Source organism: Lithobates pipiens, unplaced genomic scaffold (assembly GCF_037356315.1).
Source record: "Lithobates pipiens isolate NorthernLeopardFrog02 unplaced genomic scaffold, aLitPip1_a1.2 Scaffold_30, whole genome shotgun sequence".
In the NCBI taxonomy this organism is placed as follows: domain Eukaryota; kingdom Metazoa; phylum Chordata; class Amphibia; order Anura; family Ranidae; genus Lithobates; species Lithobates pipiens.
The window spans coordinates 159,936,230-159,953,891 of NW_027507791.1; the positions used below are offsets into that span (position 1 = coordinate 159,936,230).

Below are 17,662 nucleotides of genomic sequence, written 5' to 3' on the forward strand. Positions count from 1 at the left end.
TCAGGTCGCCCCTAGTAGCCTCAGGTCGGACAACATTTAAAAATCAATGTAAGTGAATGACAGCCGTCTTAATGCACGCTACTGAAGTCACTCCGACTTCAGAAGAGGTTCCTGTACTACTTCAATCCGACTTGTAGGCGACTGGTACCCATTGATTTCAATGGAGGTCGCCTCCAAGTCGGATCTCCGTCTATACGGAGGCGACTGACAGAATTATCAGCTCTCAAGAGAGAACTCCACGCCAAATTTATGACAAAAATTTGGCGTGGGTTCCCCTCCGAGAGCATACCAGGCCTTAGGTCTGGTACGGATTCTAAGGGGAACCCCTACGCCGAAAAAACGGCGTGGGGGTCCCCCCAGATCCATACTAGACCCTTATCCGAGCACGCTACCCGGCCGGCGAGGAAAGGGGCCGTACCGTACCAGGCCGCGTGCCCTCAACATGGGTGGTGCCTTGGGGAAGGGGGTGGCCGTGCGGCCCCCCCACCCCAAAGCACCTTGTCCCCATGTTGATGAGGACAAGGGCCAGGGTTTTCAGGGTCTGCGGGCGGGGGCTTATCGGAATCCAGGAGCCGCCTTTAATAAGGGGGCCCCCGGATACCGGCCCCCCACCCTATGTGAATGAGTATGGGGTACAATGTACCCCTACCCATTCACCTGTGAAAAAAAGTAAAAAATAAAACACAACACAGGGTTAAAATAGTTTATTGCACAGCTCCGGGGGTCTTCTTGCCGGACTCCTCCGCTATCTTCTGCTAGCTCTTCAGTGTTCCTGCTGTGCCACCCATCACAGAGGAGGAGGAGGAGGAGGAGGAGGAGGAGGAGGAGGAGGAGGAGAAGGAGGAGGAGGAGAAGGAGAAGGAGAAGGAGAAGGAGGAGAAGGAGAAGGAGAAGGAGGAGAAGGAGGAGGAGGAGAAGGAGGAGAAGGAGGAGAAGGAGAAGAAGGGGACAAGACCCCCGAAGTCAGAAGACGAGGGTGGCGGCGACGAAGAAAGCCGGGCTACTCCGCTAGGAAAAGAACAAGCAGAAGATAGCTGAGAAGTCCGGCGAGAAGACCCCCGAAGAAGTAAGACCCCCGGAGCTGTGCAATAAACTATTTTAACCCCCCCCATGTTGAGGGCACCCCCCCATGTTGAGGGCACGCGGCCTGGTACGGCTCAGGAGGGGGGAGCATGCTCGGATAAGGGTCTGGTATGGATCTGGGGGGACCCCCACGCTGTTTTTTCGGAGTAGGGGGTTCCCCTTAGAATCCATACCAGACCTAAGGGCCTGGTATGCTCTCGGAGGGGGAACCCACGCCAATTTTTTTTCATAAATTTGGCGTGGAGTTCCCCCTTCAGAGCTCATTCTCTGATTGGCCACGGAAAAAGTCGCCTGGCCTGGGGCGACTTAAAGTCGTGTTGTAAGTCGCCCCAGGTCGTTTTCAAGTCGTCTCCAAGTTTCCTCACAAAGTCGTCCTGGAAGTCGTGTCGCCCCTGTGTGAACCGGCTCTCAGATTAAAAAGTATTTTGGATTGACCAAGCAGAACCTCCGCCCCACCTGTTATTCATTCTAACACACATTCCTTTTTCATCAAGATGAGAGCACAGGTCTAGGATTATGATACACATTATTGCATGCATAGAAACTATATAGGTGCATATTATCGACATATGCTGGATTGTAGTGTCTATATGCTTGCTAGGACATGACTAATGGGACTTTGCAGGCTACTGTTCAAAACTTTTACAAATACCCTGTTGGATTTTGTCATCTGTTGCAAATATATCTTGTGGACTTCGTTCTGTGCTGAAGTCTAAATAATTGCAATGCATCTCTCTGGATGAACCGAATTGCTGCGGGAATAACTGAAATTATTAGGGGTGCAACGGATCAAAAAAACTCACAGATCGGATCATTCTTCGGATCAGCAAATAATAATTGAATTTGCAAAAACCTGTGAAAATGCCACCACCATATAGTCCCCACTGCAATATACATCTCCCCCACTGTAATATCCACGTCATCTCCCCCAATGTAATATTGGCTGAGCATGGATGGGTATGGCTGGGTATTGGCAGGGTATTGCAGAATATTGGCAGGATAAGTATTGGCAGGGTATTGCAGAGTATTGGCAGGATAAGTATTGGCAGGATAAGTATTGGCAGGGTATTGCAGATTATTGCTAGGGCATTGCTGGGTATTGGCAGGGCAAGTATTGGCGAGCACTGTCAGGGCAAGTATTGGCGAGCACTGTCAGGGCAAGTATTGCAGAGTATTGTCAGTCAGGGTAAGTATTGCAGAGTATTGGCAGGGTAAGTATTGCAGAGTATTGGCAGGGTATTGCTCAGATGGCTGTGGCTGCCATCCGATATCTCCCCTCCACTGTACAGATCAGTACAGAGAGAGGGGAGAGAGGAACCGGCGTCATCATGACACCGGTTTGTTTACAGGTGATCGCTCCATGACGGAGCGATCACATTGTAAACGCCGACGGGTGTAACAAGATGGCTGCCACTTTGGAACTAGGCCGAAGCCGCGGCCTTTCCTAAGGCCGAAACCGCGGAGCGATCCGCGGAGCGCGGCGTGTGCCAATCCGAGCGGGGTGACCTGTTCGAATCGTGGATCAGTGCCGATCTTTTGCACCCCTAGTAATTATAATAATTAATAATCATTCTACTACTATATAACCACACTCATACTCCTTCCACTACAGGACAGTCTTTCACTGACACTGAGGGTACAAAATAAACAAGACCCCCTATGCCAGGGATATGCAATTAGTGGACCTCCATCTGTTACAAAGCTGCAAGTCCCATCATGCCTCTGCCTCGTGTGTTATGCTTATGGATGTCAGAGTCTTGCTATGCCTCATGGGACTTGTAGTTCTGTAACAGCTGGATTACATATCCCTGCCCTATGCCAAGGCTGAAGAGGAAATGGAAAAAATTATTGCAAAGCCCCACCTCTGTCTTTCACCCAGGACACTTTGAACTGGTGGCATGAGCATAAGGTCATATTTCCCCCTTCTCTCTCAGCTGTCAAAGCAATATTTGTGTATCCCAGGCACAAGTGTGTCTGCAGAGCGGGTTTTCTCCACTGCAGGAGATGTGGTAACTGCAAAAAAAAAAAAAAGCACCCTTAAACCAGAGAATGTGGATCAACTAGTGTAATACTGAGCAGGGGTTCATGATTTATTTCTTTTTTTTTAGTTTTTGGCCTACTGCCAGTCTGCCACACCACACTGGTTGTAAATTGAAGCTTAAAACCTTGAGTAAATCTTGTTATTGGATCACAAATTTACACACATACCGTGACCTGACCTCATTGTGTGCCACCCTTTCTTCACCATGATTCACTCTGACTTACTTGTATGTGCAATATTACTAGATTTGTGATCCCATAAAGATTTACTCAAGGTTTTAGGCTTCAATTTACGATTTTATTCTGTCAAGGATTTCCCTTCAATACTACTTGTTGTAATGAGGTGTGTGTGTGTGTGTGTGTGTGTGTGTGTGTGTGTGTGTGTGTGTGTGTGTGTGTGTGTGTGTGTGTGTGTTGACTGGCAAACATCTTTTTTCAGGCGGGGGCATAATTTTAGGGTCACCCATGAGCCGCCCCTTTTCGACAATGTCATTATCACATTATCATGGTCAGAGACTGCAGACATAGTACAGTCCCTAGGATAAGTAGTGGATAATGGCCGACAGACCCTCTACCAGACCCAGCGAAACTACGGCAGTGATCCATCCGGCTGGACGATTGCTCACTCTGGGTTCCCCAGGGGCGACTCTGGTCTGGTGGTGCTGGGCAGTGTGCCTCTCTCTGGTGGCGCTGGAAAGCATGGCTCTCTGGTGGCACGGGGCAGTGTAGCTCTCTCTGGCTTCTGCCCAGCACACTCCTCGTTCTTTGTCCTGTAGCACTCTCTCCCTTACCTTTTTTTCCCAAGCTGCAGTCTCTCAATCTCTCTCTTGATCGAGCTGTAGCCCCCTCCCTTTAGAAAATGGGGCTGCCAATCTTTGGGACTACATGTCCCACAATGCTCTCCTCTCCTAGTCTCCTTTGATTGGCCCTCAGTTGTGGCCAATAGGGAAGGAACGGAGTGGGCAGGAAGCTGGGCGGGGAACCTGGTGAGAGCCGTCGTCTTTTCTCCCTGACAGGAGAAAGGGAGGGTGACCGGGGGAAACCTGATAGCCCGCAGCTCACCTTTCTCCTGTCACAGCGCCTCTGAGTTCTCTGCTGGACTGAGCAGGGAAAAGAGCCCGCAGTCACACTACACTGATAGGGGGGCTTGACAGAACCTTGATGATATCACCCTAATAGTGATGGAACTGTGCTGAATTTAAGATCTGATCCCCGATTCCAGGGACGGGGGGCACTTGACCCCCCTTGCCCCTACCTGCGGACGCCCATGATCACAGTGAACCTGTAAGACGGTAGATGGATGCTTAAAACTTTGAGTACATCTTGATTGGATCACAAATACAAAAAAAAAAAAAACACACAAGCACACCTGACTTCACTTCATGTGCCAACCCCTCCTAATGATTCTGATTCACTGGCGTGTTTTTTTTTTTTTGGTATTGTGTTTGTATGTGAATATTTATGATCCCATAAAAAGATTTACTCCAGGCTTTAATCTTTAATTGATAATTTATTCTGTCAAGATTTTCCTTCCTCTAATGGTGGCTTAGCTTCAGTTACATGTGTAATTGTGTAAAGTGACTGAGTGACTAGAGCTTATAACGCCCCTCTAGCATCAACACACTTAAGGTTATTTACCAAAGGCAAATCCGATGTGCTGTATATCGTAGGGGGGCATTCAAGGAAAATAAAAAGCAGCATTTTTGCTTTCACATGACTGGATGATGAAATCAGCAAAGATTCCCCTCATTTCAGATCTTCCCCTCAGATCTACAGCAATTACACTTCCAAGTGCACTTGTAGTGCAGAGTGGATTTGCCTTTAGTAAATAACCCCCACTGTGCTGACTGGCAGTGGAAAACAATCATCTCAGTCAATTTACTAAAACTGGAGAGTGCAAAATCTGGTGCAGTTGTGCATGGTAGCCAATCAGCTTGTAACTTCAGCTTGTTTAACCACTTCTATACCAGGCACATTTCCCCCTTTCTGCCCAGGACAATTTTTAGCTTTCAGCGCTGGCGCACTTTGACAATTGCACAGTCATGCAACACTGTACCCGAACTAAATTTTTAGCATTTTGTTCCCACAAATTGAGCTGTGTTTTGGTGGCATTTGATCACCTCTGCGGTTTTTAATTTTTGTGCTATAAACTAAAAAAGACCGACAATTTAAAAAGAGATAGGCGACACTGATGAGGAGCTACTGACAGGCATTACTGAGTGGCACTTTGATGGGGCACTGACCAGCACTTTTATGGGCACTGACAGGCTTTGTAGAGGGGGACAGGCTGGCAGGTGATGGGCACTGATTGGCACCTTTTGATGGGGGCTGTGGTGATACTCAATGTGTTGATTATCAGCACAGACCCGCTCTCTGACATGGAGAGCCACCAATCTGCTGTGTCATCGTGAACCGAGGAAAGTCATTTATCAGCACCTCCTGGTTCACACGGTGATCAGCTGTGATTGGTCACAGATGATCACGTGGTAAAAAGCCTCTGTCAGAGACTTCATACCACGATTGGAGTTGCTGTGCGTCAGACTGACACACAGCACCTCCCATCGCCGCGTTGCATGCCCCCGCGGGCGCATGCCAGCTGTGTTATCCTGATCACGTCGCATGACGTCCGGTCAGGATATCACAACCACTTTGCCGCTATCATTCTGCTATAAAGGCGGGCGGCAAGTGGATAGAAAAAACAGTAAGAGGATTTGTTTCTATGCAGAGCTGCACAAGATTTTGCACTCTCCAGGTTTATTAACCACTTAAGGACCAGCCTTGTTTTGAGATTTTGGTGTTTACATGTTTAAAACAGTTTTTTTTGCTCGAAAATTACTTAGAATCCCCAACCATTATATTTTTTTTTTTTTCTAACACCCTATAGAATAAAATGGCGGTCGTTGCAATACTTTTTTTCACACCGTATTTGTGCAGCGGTCTTACAAGTGCACTTTTTGGAAAAAATTCACATAGGCGACGTTTAAAAAAAATTCTACAGGTTGCATGTTTTGCGGAACAGAGGAGGGCTAGAATTATTGCTCTCGCTCTACCGTTTGCGGTGATACCACACGTGTGGTTTGAACACCGGTTTCATATGCGGGCGCTACTCACGTATGCGTTCGCTTCTTCGCGCGAGCTCGGCGGGACGGGGCGCATTTAAAAAAAAAAAAAAAAAATATATATATATATATTATTTATTTTACCTTTTATTTTTACACCGTTTAAAAAAAAAAAAATCACTTTTAGTTCTATTACAAGGAATGTAAACATCCCTTGTAATAGAAAAAACATGGCAGTTCCTTTTAAATATGAGATCTGAGGTCAAAAAGTTCTCAGGTCTCATAATAAGACTAAAATGCAATAAAAAAAATTGTAATTTAAAAAAAATCATTTAAAAAAAATTGGTCCTTTAAGAGCTATGGGCGGAAGTGACATTTTGACGTCGCTTCCGCCCAGCAATTGTATGGGATGGCCATCTTCCCCTCACTCGTCTCCATACTGAGCCAGCAGGAGGACGCGAAAGCCTCCGCTGCTGCCGACAGCTCCGGTAAGCAGCGGAAGGCACTGGATCGCGGCGGGAGGGGTAGGCCCCTCTACCACCACCGATAAAAGTGATCTTGCGGCGAATCCACTTTTATCTTGTAGCGGACTGCCCGCTGAAGAAGGGGATACCAGAGTTATGGCAGCTAGCTGCTGCCATAACAACGATATCTTCCTTCAAACAGCCACCATAAAAAACTGCGGCGGGCTGTCTGCAAGTGGTTAAATCAACATCACTGTGTTTCAGGTTCACTGTGATGTTTGCCAGTCAGTGCTTTGGAGATGTTTACAGGTTATAGCACATCTGGAACTTATTCCACTGCGTAAGGGATTTGTCTTGTTTTTTGAGGATGACCATTTTCACAAGAACAATATAGGTGGTAAGCCTGACCTCTATCTTGGCTTTAAAGGAGAGGTCCAGTCTGAGCTTTTTAGGATGGCCTTCTCCTATGGGTCAAAGGAGTGCAATTCGTTTTGCCCTCCTGTGACCCGTTTTCAGCGGAGAGCGGTCTGAAGTCCGTCAGTAAGCGTATTTATTACACTAACACTTAATGAAATGATAGAATCAGAGTTGGAGCCTCCACCCCCCCCTTCTTTTACACTTAAAGAGCTATAAGCACCCTGCAGACCACAGATGGAATTCACTTGGCTTACCACACTGTAACCAGAAGCAAGCTGAAATCCCCACTGGCCAGAAACCCCCGAACAACAAGTCCAGTCAGTTTTATACCCTAACCCAAACTTAAACCTTCTTGAAATTACTCCAGATAGGTGAAAAATAGCAATTCAACCACAGCAGTTGGTCACTATAAAAAAAAAATAAAAAAATAAAAAAAATAAAAACTTTTGGGGTTAAGTACATGTCACGTGTTAAACTTTTAAGGCCACTCCGGTTGTTGTAATATAGGTAGTAGGATAAAGCAAGCCAGGGTGTAGAAAATCTCTGCTGCAGGTGAAATATCAAGTGAAGGACCTCTCAACCCAGAGTGGTCAGCCAATCATCAGCATCCGCCGGGGCGTTAAAGAAACGGACTGTACCTCCATGCTGGCTTTAAAAGGCAGCTGGGGTAAATACAATAAGCTTTAACGTTTTTGTCTCTGAGCCGTTTATGCACATCATTGAAGGTTTTCCCCTCTCTGCAATTCATCCAAAAAGTCGGGGGAAAAAAAAAAGATGAACAGAGGCATTACCATATTTGAGTGTGGAGTGCTGGCAGGGCCTCAGAAAGAATTCTGTCCCCATCATGAAAATTAAGAAAGCGGACCAGAGAAAGGATGTGAATTATTCCGGGGATGGCTCGGCCTGTGGGCTCTTTCCACCACATTAAGTAGGAGAAACGCCTGTGAGGCCTAAGAGGTTTTTGAAGAACTCCTCTGCGAATTCTGCCAGATGGACTCCCTCCTCCCTCTCAGGCAGACCCACTTCTCTGATATTATTGCTCCTTAGTCTGTTTTCAGCATCATCCGATTTTGCAAGGAGGGCCTGAACCGTGCGCTGCAACTCAGCAATGGAGGTGGAGTGAGTGACTGCAAGAGCTTCAGTGGCAGAGATTCTGGACTCATTCTCAGTTATTCTCCCCCTTATTTTGCCAAGGTCATTTCATATTAAATTACATTCCTCTGCAAGATGATCTATACGCACCAGCAGCTAAGTCCTATTGGCGCCAGGATTACAAATGTACTGTCTGGAGGCAGGGAAGCTGCCTCTGCCCCCCAGCGAAATCTCTCCAGGCTCCATGTCAAATAAGGCCTGGAGCTTCCCAATTAAGGTGGGGTTCGGCCGTGGGGAAGGGGGGCGGTGGCAGCCTGAGTGGAGTGGCGAAAAAAACTTGAAGGGGGGAGGCACCAACCTCCCTGTTTTTCCCTTACATGTCTTACAGAGTTCTGGGCACTCTGGGCTGCCTTACTTTTTAATCCTTAATACCCCTTTATTTTCCATTCACCAAACCTATTGATACATCACCATCCAGCTATTACAGCCATAGACCATACGTCCAAGGATTGCTCCATTTGGAGCGCTAGATAACACTGACTATACTGCTGAGTGGCGGTTTTGGCAGTTTTAGAATTTTTTTTTTTTTTTTTTTTTTTGGACAACTACCCGGGTTATGCCCCAGCAGAAAACATCCAGAAAGGAGAACAGTCCATAACTAAGATATTAACAAGGGGATGAGAGGTTATCACTTGCTAGGCCACAGCTAGGGATGAGCTTTGTGTTCGAGTCGGCCCACAATGCACTGCGATGGCGCAGTGCATTGCTGGCTCATGATTGTCCAAGCATGCACTGTGACCCCGCATGCTTGGCCAATCACAGCGCCGGCAGCGAGGAGAGCCATGATTGCCCACAGGCAGGATGCCTGTGGCCAATCATAGCTCAGGCTGTGTAGTACACGCTCCACACTATATAAGGCCGCCAGCGCGGTGGCCTAGTGTAGTGTGTTGGCGTCTGAAGCAGTTAGTGGGTGTACTGTGTACCTTCAACACAGTATACACCAATCGTTATCGGACGATTTTTCATTCTTGCTCTTCTGTAGTGGTTGTTGTCTGCGTGCCCTGACCGCAGTATACACCGCTATATTCACCTATATAGCTAGCGATCTATCTATATCTATCTTTTATAAATAGAGCTTGCAGTCAGCGGTAGGATCTTGTGCGTGCTGTCTGTGTGCTCTGAACCCAGTATACACCGCTATATCCACCTACATAGCTCTTCTCTATTTGAGCCATCTGCCATCTGCAGGAGTTAGTGGAAGTTGTGTGTGCCTCCAGCACAATATACACTACCCAATTGCTGGTTTTCCCAACTCCCTACAGGCCATTACCATGTCTGAAAGGGCCAGCAAAGAGAGGCAGACAGGCGCGAGCCGATAGAAGAGGGCAAGCAGGCTCTGTGTCTAGAGACAACAGTGCTGGTCGTGGACGCGGTGCATCGTCATCATCAGCACGTGGCCATGGGACACGCTTGTCCTTTTTGGCAGCTGGACATGTTGAGCCGCAACATGCCAACGACTTGGTAGAGTGGATGACCAAGCCCTCTTCATCCTCCTCATCCTCTCTCACCCAGTCTCAGGGTACTAGCAAAGCAGCTGCCAACGCATCGTCTTCCCTCCTCTCAATGTCATCATCAGTGACTCCTTCCCTAGACCCACCACGTCCTCCTGAGGAGTCTCCTGAACTCTTTGAGCACAGTGTTGGGTACATGCTCCAGGAGGATGCCCAGTGTTTTGTAGGCTCTGATGATGACACTCAGCTAGAGGAAGGCAGTAGCGTGAGCGCAGAGAGAGGGGATGCTCAAGAAGGACAGCAATCTGGCAGTCATGTTCCACAAGCTGCAGCATACTGCCAGGTTTGCTCCAGCGATGAAGAGGGAGGGGATGATGAGGGCACCGACTCCACGTGGGTGCCTGGTAGGAGAGAGGAGGAGGAGGAGGAGGAGGCGGCACATGTCCAATGAGGCAGGATGCCCTCCGGGGGCCAGCTTAGGGGCAGAACACCGACTGAATCACACCGCAGAGCTCCGCCTGCTGCCTCTGCGCGTTATTCTAAAAGTTCTTTGGTGTGGGCCTTTTTTTGAGACGAGTGCATCAGATCGCACCGTTGCTATTTGCAACATATGTCTCAAGCGTATCTCGCGTGGCCAAAACACCAGCCGCTTGGGCACCACATGCTTGACCAGACATATGTTGACCTGCCATGCAGCTCGTTGGCAAGCGTACCTCAAAGACCCACACCAAAGAACAAAGCGGACCTCTCCTTGCTCCTCATCAGCTGGGATCTCCAACCCTACTAGACCTTCAGTCCTCTCTGAAACCTGCTCTGAGAGGAATGAAGGTGTAGAATTAGGTGTGTCACAGCCAAGTGCTTCCGGGCACTCTGCTAGCAGTACACCCACGTCCGATTATAGCAGGCAAATGTCCCTGCCCCAGCTGCTGGACCGGAGAAAGAAGTTCACTCCCAGCCATCCACATGCCCAGCGGTTGAAAGCTAGCTTGGCTAAATTGCTAGCACTTCAACTTCTGCCTTTTCAGTTGGTAGACTCGGCCCCCTTCCGTGAGTTTGTACAATGTGCGGTTCCTCAGTGGCAGGTCCCCAAACGCCACTTTTTCTCACGGAAGGCGATTCCGGCTCTCTACCGGCATGTGAAAGGCAATGTCCTTGCCTCGCTGGACAGGGCGGTCAGCGGTAAGGTGCATATTACCGCTGACTCATGGTCCAGCAGGCATGGACAGGGACGTTACCTGTCTTTCACGGCCCATTGGGTCACTCTTCTGGCAGCTGGGAAGGATGCAGGACAAGGTGCAGTAGTGTTGGAGGTTGTTCCGCCACCACGCCTCCAAAATGCTACTATTGGTTGTGACACACCTCTCTCCTCCACCGCCTCCTCTTCTTCTTCTTTCTCCATGGCCTCTTCCAGTGCTCTGTCCTCAGAACCAGCGGTGCTCTGTAGGCGTTCCAGGGGCTACGCAAGTACGCAGGCAAAACGATGCCATGGTTTGTTTGGGGGACAGGAGCCACACTGGGGCGGATGTTTTGTCAGCTCTGCAGGGGCAGGCCTGAGAGGTGGTTGACGCCACGCCAGCTTAAGCCAGGAATGGTGGTTTGCGACAATGGCACCAACCTTCTCTCCGCCCTCCGACAGGGACAACTGACCCATTAGCCCTGTGTAGCAGCGGTTCTTGGGCAGGTACCCGGGCTTACAGGATGTCCTGAAGCAGGCCAGGAAAGTCTGTGTGCATTTCCACCGATCATTTAATGCCTGTGCTCGGCTGGCTGAGCTCCAAAAGGAGTTGAACCTGTCCAAGAACTGCCTTATATGTGACATGCCCACCGGGTGGAACTCAATGTTGGCCATGCTGCATCGGCTGCACACGCAGCAGAGGGCCATTAATGAGTACCTGTGCGACTACGGCACCAGGACAGGGTCAGGGGAGCTCAGTTTTTTCTCACCACGCCAGTGGGGCATGATCAGGGATGCATGCACTGTCCTGTCACCGTTTGAGGAGGCCACAAGGATGGTGAGCAGTGACAGTGCATGCATCAGTGACACCTCTTGTCCACCTCGTGGAGCATACACTGCGTGGAATAATGGACAGGGCACTTGAGGCAGAACAGAGGCAGGAAGAGGAGGACTTCCTTGCCTCTCAACGTCCCCTTTATCCAGACAGTGTTCCTGCTGTGCCACCCATCACACAGGAAGGAGGAGGAGGAGGAGGAGGAGGAGGAGGAGGATGATTGTGTCAGCATGGAGGTGGAGGCTGGCACTCAGCATCAGCAGCAGCAGCAGTCTTGTAGGGATGATTTACAGTTCCAAGAAACCCGTGGACTTGTACGTGGCTGGGAGGAGGTAGCTTGCGGATCCTGTTGTCCTTAGTGACCCAGAGGACTCCGGACCAAATGCCTCAGCTAACCTACGCTGCATGGCCTCCCCGATCCTGTGTATTCTTCAGATCAAGGAGAGGGACCATTACTGGCTGGCCACTCTCCTTGATCCACGGTACAAGGGTAAGGTTACCGACCTTATCTTGCAAATCGCAGAGGGAGCAGAGGATGAGACATGTCCGGGAGGCCTTGCAGAAAGGTCTGTGCAACGCGTTCCCAGAGACTGGGAGGTTACAAACTCCTGGTCCTGGACAACGTGTTGCTGAGGCATCGGTCAGAAGGAGCGGTGGAGAAGGTGGCCGTCTGACCGATGCTTTCAGACAATTTTTTAGTCCGCAGCCCCAAGGTATGATTGGTTCCAGCAACCATCGCCAGCGTCCAATTTACATGGTGCAGGAATACCTAGGGGCAAGGTCAGACTTGGACATCTTTCCCACCGAAAATCCTCTGGCTTACTGGGTCTTAAGGATGGATCACTAGCCAGAGCTTGCACAGTATGCAATTGAGCTACTGGCCTGTCCTGCATCCAGCGTTCTTTTGGAACGCACCTTCAGTGCTGCTGGTGGCTTTGTTACCGATCACAGGTGAATCAGTCTTGGATCACCCACAGCTACCAAGCACCTGAAGCTGATGTAACCAAATAATTTTTTTTGAAATATCACATCCCTTCAAGACTGCCTATGCTGATGCTGAGTGACTGTCCTGTTATGTTATGTTGATTGTCTATCCTCTTCCTCCTCCGCTGATATGTTGGAAGAACATTTCTGGTTCTAGGTGATGCCATTAGCCCAATTTTTCTGCCCGTTTAACAGGGGCGTTTAATTACAATTTTTGATGCAATGCTTTGCTGCAGGGCTAATTCCTGCACTAAAACTAGAGTATATGGGAGAGGTTGCAGTGTCGTGGCACCAGCACCAGTGCCTAAGGCCCAATTTTTCTGCCCCTGTTTAACAGGGACATGTAATTACAATTCTTGATATAATATTTCACAGGAGTTCCCGTTCCTGTGCCCACCCAGAGTAAGTGTTGTGGCACCAGCACCACAACCAAAGGTCAATTTTTCTACCACTGTTCAACAATGGCATGTAATTACAATTCTTGATATAATCGTTCACAGCAGGGCGCTCCAGCGCCCACCAAGAGTCACTTTGAGGGCTTACAATGTTGTGGCAAAACCAACACCTTGTTCCACCATTTCTGCAGAGCATATAGGGCAGGCCCCTACTTTCAAACATCTACTTGCAAACGGAAGGAGACAACAGCAAGTGAGATGAACAAAAGATGTACGACAAAACAAATTATACAGGGATGATAACCCTTCCCTATGTTTTCCAAAAAGCTTAAAAATCGTTTTTTTTGACTGCAGCTACACTTTAAAAATGTACCAGTTGAAAATTACAAACAGATTCAACTTAACACAACAAACCTACACAGTCCCTGTCTTGTTTGCACCGCCTGTATACTGCTGTTCTGAGTATATAGGGCCTGGGGGCCACACGCATTTCCTTTTTTTAATATGGGTACGGGGTTCCCCTTAATATGCGTACAAGACCCAAAGGGGCTGGTAATGGGCAGGGAGGGCTACCCATGCCATTTTTCTCAATGATTTTCAACCATATTGCAGGAACCAGATATAACATTAACCACTTGCTTACTGGGCACTTAAACCCCCCTCCTGCCCAGACCAATTCTCAGCTTTCAGCGCTGATGCACTTTGAATGACAATTGCACGGGCATACAACACTGTACCCAAATTAAATTTTTATAATTTTTTCCCCACAAATAGAGCTTTCTTTTGGTGGTATTTAATTACAGCTGGGAGTTTTATTTTTTGCTAAACAAACAAAAAAAGATGCAAAAAAAAATATATATATATATCATGTTTAATAGTTTGTTATGAAATTTTGCAAACAGGTAATTTTTCTCCTTCATTGAAGTGCGCTGATGGGTGGCACTAAGGGGCACTGATAGGTACCACTGATAGATGGGACTGATGGGCACTGATAGGTGGCTCTGATAGGTGGCACTGCTGGGCACTGATAGATGACACTGATATGTGGCACTGGGGTGCAGCACTTTTGTTGAGGCAGATTGTGGGCACTGCTGGGTGGCACTGTGGGCACTGCTGGGTGGCACTGCTGGGTGGCACTGTGGGCACTGGCAGGGCTGGCCGTGATCTGGACTGATGTCCCGATCACGGCCGCCGGTGATCGGCGCTTTTTATTAATAGCCGAATAATAGCCGATTACCGGCTCCGTTGTATCACATGATCAGCTGTCATTGGCTGACAGCTGATCACGTGATAAGGGGTCGGGATCGACCCCTTGCTCGAATCGGTGATCAGGCGAGTCTCATAGACTCGCCGATCACAGAGCGCGCCGCGCGCGCCCCTCGGGTTGGCGCGCAGGCCGCTCGTGCACGGGACGACGTCAATAGACGTAGTCCCGGCAAAGGAGGTCCGCGCTGTAGCCGTCATTCGGCTATAGCGCGGGTCTCAAGTGGTTAAAACCGCAAGCAGTTTTAAATGATGTTATTTCCGTTAAATGTCATTTTGTGCAGGGACTGTTCTAAACACGGGAAACACGTGGCACTTCACAGGCATACTACAGACACCCCCCAGGCACGATATTTAAAGGAATATTTCACTTTTTTTTTTTCACTTTAATTGTCATTAAAATCAGTGCTCCCGCCAAAACGGCCATTTTTAAAAACATTTTAGGCATTGACCCATGTCCCCTGGGGCAGGAGCCAGGTCCCCAAACCCTTTTTAGGACAGCATCTTGCATATTAGCCGTTAAAATTAGCACTTTTAATTTTGAACGTTCGAGTCCCATAGACTTCAATGGGGTTCTAAAGTTCGTATGACTTTGGGGTCCGTTCGAAAGTTCTGGTGTGAACCGAACCGGGGGGTGTTCGGCTCATCCCTAGCCACAGCAGTTCACATTCAAGGCAGACAGGCAGTGTTCACCCCTCAGCCCTCCAATCCCCCACAATGAACGGACATTTCAGTGAGGATATACATGACTGGGATCTGAGGACCGGGCTGAGAAGGGCACAAAAAATAAAACAGTAGGACCGAATTCAGGGGGGACAGGGGCTTGCACTAGGCCTCAGGAGACCACAGCTGGCTGAAATAATTGGGCCCAGCCCTGCAACACACCACCCACGGGCCACAGACAAAACATCAGACTTTTGTCTGAAGGGCATTGGCCAGGAACTTGTCTTGCATTCAAATGGCACACAATTGTCTGCCAACAAACACAAACGTAGTGAAATACTATGTGGTTTTTCAGCTCTTTAGCGCCACCCTTTGGGCATCATCTGCTAATGTTGTGTTTGGTGAGCATTGATTCCGAGCATCCGTGTTTGTACTTTGGACTTTTGTCTGACAGAATTGTGTACACACGATTGAAAAATCTGACAACAGACCACTGTCGGCGGAAAACGTATAAATTTATAAGCCTGCCATCCAACATTTGTCTGCGGAAAATCCGACAATTGTCCGATGGAGCGTACAAACGGTCAGATTTTAGGCCAACAGTCTGTGAACACAATTCCATTCGGCAAATCCGATTGTGTGCACGAGGCTAAACTATACCTACATGATCAGAGATTATCACCCAAAACGTAAACAGGGCTGCGCATGTGCAGCTCAGCTTACAACAGCTGGCCTGATCCCTATGTGTGTGTTTTTTTTTGTTGTTTTGTTTTTTAATACGTTTTTTTTAAGCTTTTTAAAAGATATGGATATTTTTGGGTACCATCGTTTTTCGCGTGATCATATGTGCAAACACAATATTAAGACTTGACATGTTTAGTGTCTATTTATTCACCACAACCTCATGTTTTATATTTTAACAAAAACGTGGGTATGATATTGTGTGCGCGCATCTGCCCTAAAGGTAATTTATTTTTTCCTGAACATATGCGTTTGATAATTAACTGTGTAAATACTGTGTGACATAAACAAAAATTGCAACCACCACCATTTGGGCTGCTTTCAGAAAATAATAATGTTTTGGGGTTTGGGGTTATGTAAAAAAAAAAAAAATAATAAAAATTGATATTGCCCCAGACAGCAAGAGGTTAACAAAATAGGCCCGGGAGATGGATTACATGCATTACTGATGTCCAGGAGAAATTGCTTCAGACATACCTAGCATATAATTATAAAAGTAATACCACAGACCACTGTTAGCGATAAATTACCAAATACAACAGCTAGATCAGCCATATCACAAAACGTGAGCACTTACTGCTTCTGGGCGGTTAAACTTTGCTTTTCTAAAAGTCTCCGGATCCGACACACACCCGCAAAAAGACAAAACCCGACACAAAGCGCATAAAGCATGTTTGATATTACTGCCCTTCTTCATTTCCTTCACTTTTGCAGTTTGAAAGGTGCTGCAGCCCACCGTTTCTAGGCAACGAGCGGAAACGTCAAAGTACACCAGTGTAACATCATATTCGGCGGCCCGTCGCAGTTTGCTACGGAAGTGACGTTCCGTCGCCGCCATCTTGCCACACCCCACACTCGTCCACAATAATGATACGCTAAGAAGGGGAAGCGGACATGTTGTTACACCCATCATAGTTTTGCATTATACACGTACTTATAACAGTAAAGTCAAGATGGTGTAGTGTCATATTTTGCTGCCTATCACAGAATGCTACGGAAGTGACGCTACCCGCCAGAAATTGCCTACTGCGCATGCGCAAAGCGTTCCAAACACTCGCGCCGTGCGTTCCAACATAGTTTCGGCAATACAGTTCAGCGAAACCATCACATAATGTTACGGAAGTGACGTTCCAGACAACACAAACACTGGGCCGTGCGTTACAACACTAATACTTTGCTTGTTACCTAGTATCATTTTTTTTACCAACCATGCTGAGCTACGTGCGGTGTTAGGTTCTGCATTGCTGGGACTTGTAGTGCCTATCCTGAGCTACATGCTTCAATGTTCAGTGTCCTCATCCTTATCCCCCTGCTACAATGTTCAGTGTCCTCATCCTTATCCCCGTGCTTCAATGTCCATTGTCCTCATCCTTATCCCTGTGCTTCAATGTTCACTGTCCTCATCCCTATCCCCGGGCTTCAATGTTCAGTGTCCTCATCCCTATCCCCATGCTTCAATGTTCAGTGTCCTCATCCCTATCCCCATGCTTCAATGTTCAGTGTCCTCATCCCTATCCCCGAGCTTCAATGTTCAGTGTCCTCATCCCTATCCCCCTGCTTCAATGTTCAATGTCCTCATCCCTATCCCCGGGCTTCAATGTTCAGTGTCCTCATCCCTATCCCCATGCTTCAATGTTCAGTGTCCTCATCCCTGTCCCCATGCTTCAATGTTCAGTGTCCTCATCCCTATCCCCGTGCTTCAATGTTCAGTGTTCTCATCCCTATCCCCGGGCTTCAATGTTCAGTGTCCTCATCCCTATACACCATCCCCCATATATATTCACATCCCTCCCCCATTATACACCCTCGACATATACATAACCCACCAATAAATATATATATATATATATATATATATATATATTCACATATCAGAGGTAATCCACACCATGGTTACCTACTCTCTCTCTGCCGCTCTCCGCTCATTCAAAAGTTCAACGT

General features: G+C 47.9%; 1 protein-coding gene across 2 annotated transcripts in view; it reads right to left on the minus strand.

Annotated features, from left to right (window-relative positions):
* TEDC1 (tubulin epsilon and delta complex 1) overlaps window positions 1–16,582 on the minus strand; it is a 427,923-nt gene extending 411,341 nt beyond the window's left edge. Inside the window, exon 1 of one of the 2 annotated variants that reach the window (XM_077465033.1) lies at window positions 16,299–16,582. In XM_077465033.1, coding sequence (XP_077321159.1) covers window positions 16,299–16,559 — 261 coding nt within the window. In that variant the 5' untranslated portion in view covers window positions 16,560–16,582. The remainder of the gene's footprint in view (window positions 1–16,298) is intronic. The other variant, XM_077465034.1, reaches the window with a different exon arrangement.
* Window positions 16,583–17,662: the final 1,080 nt, after the last annotated feature.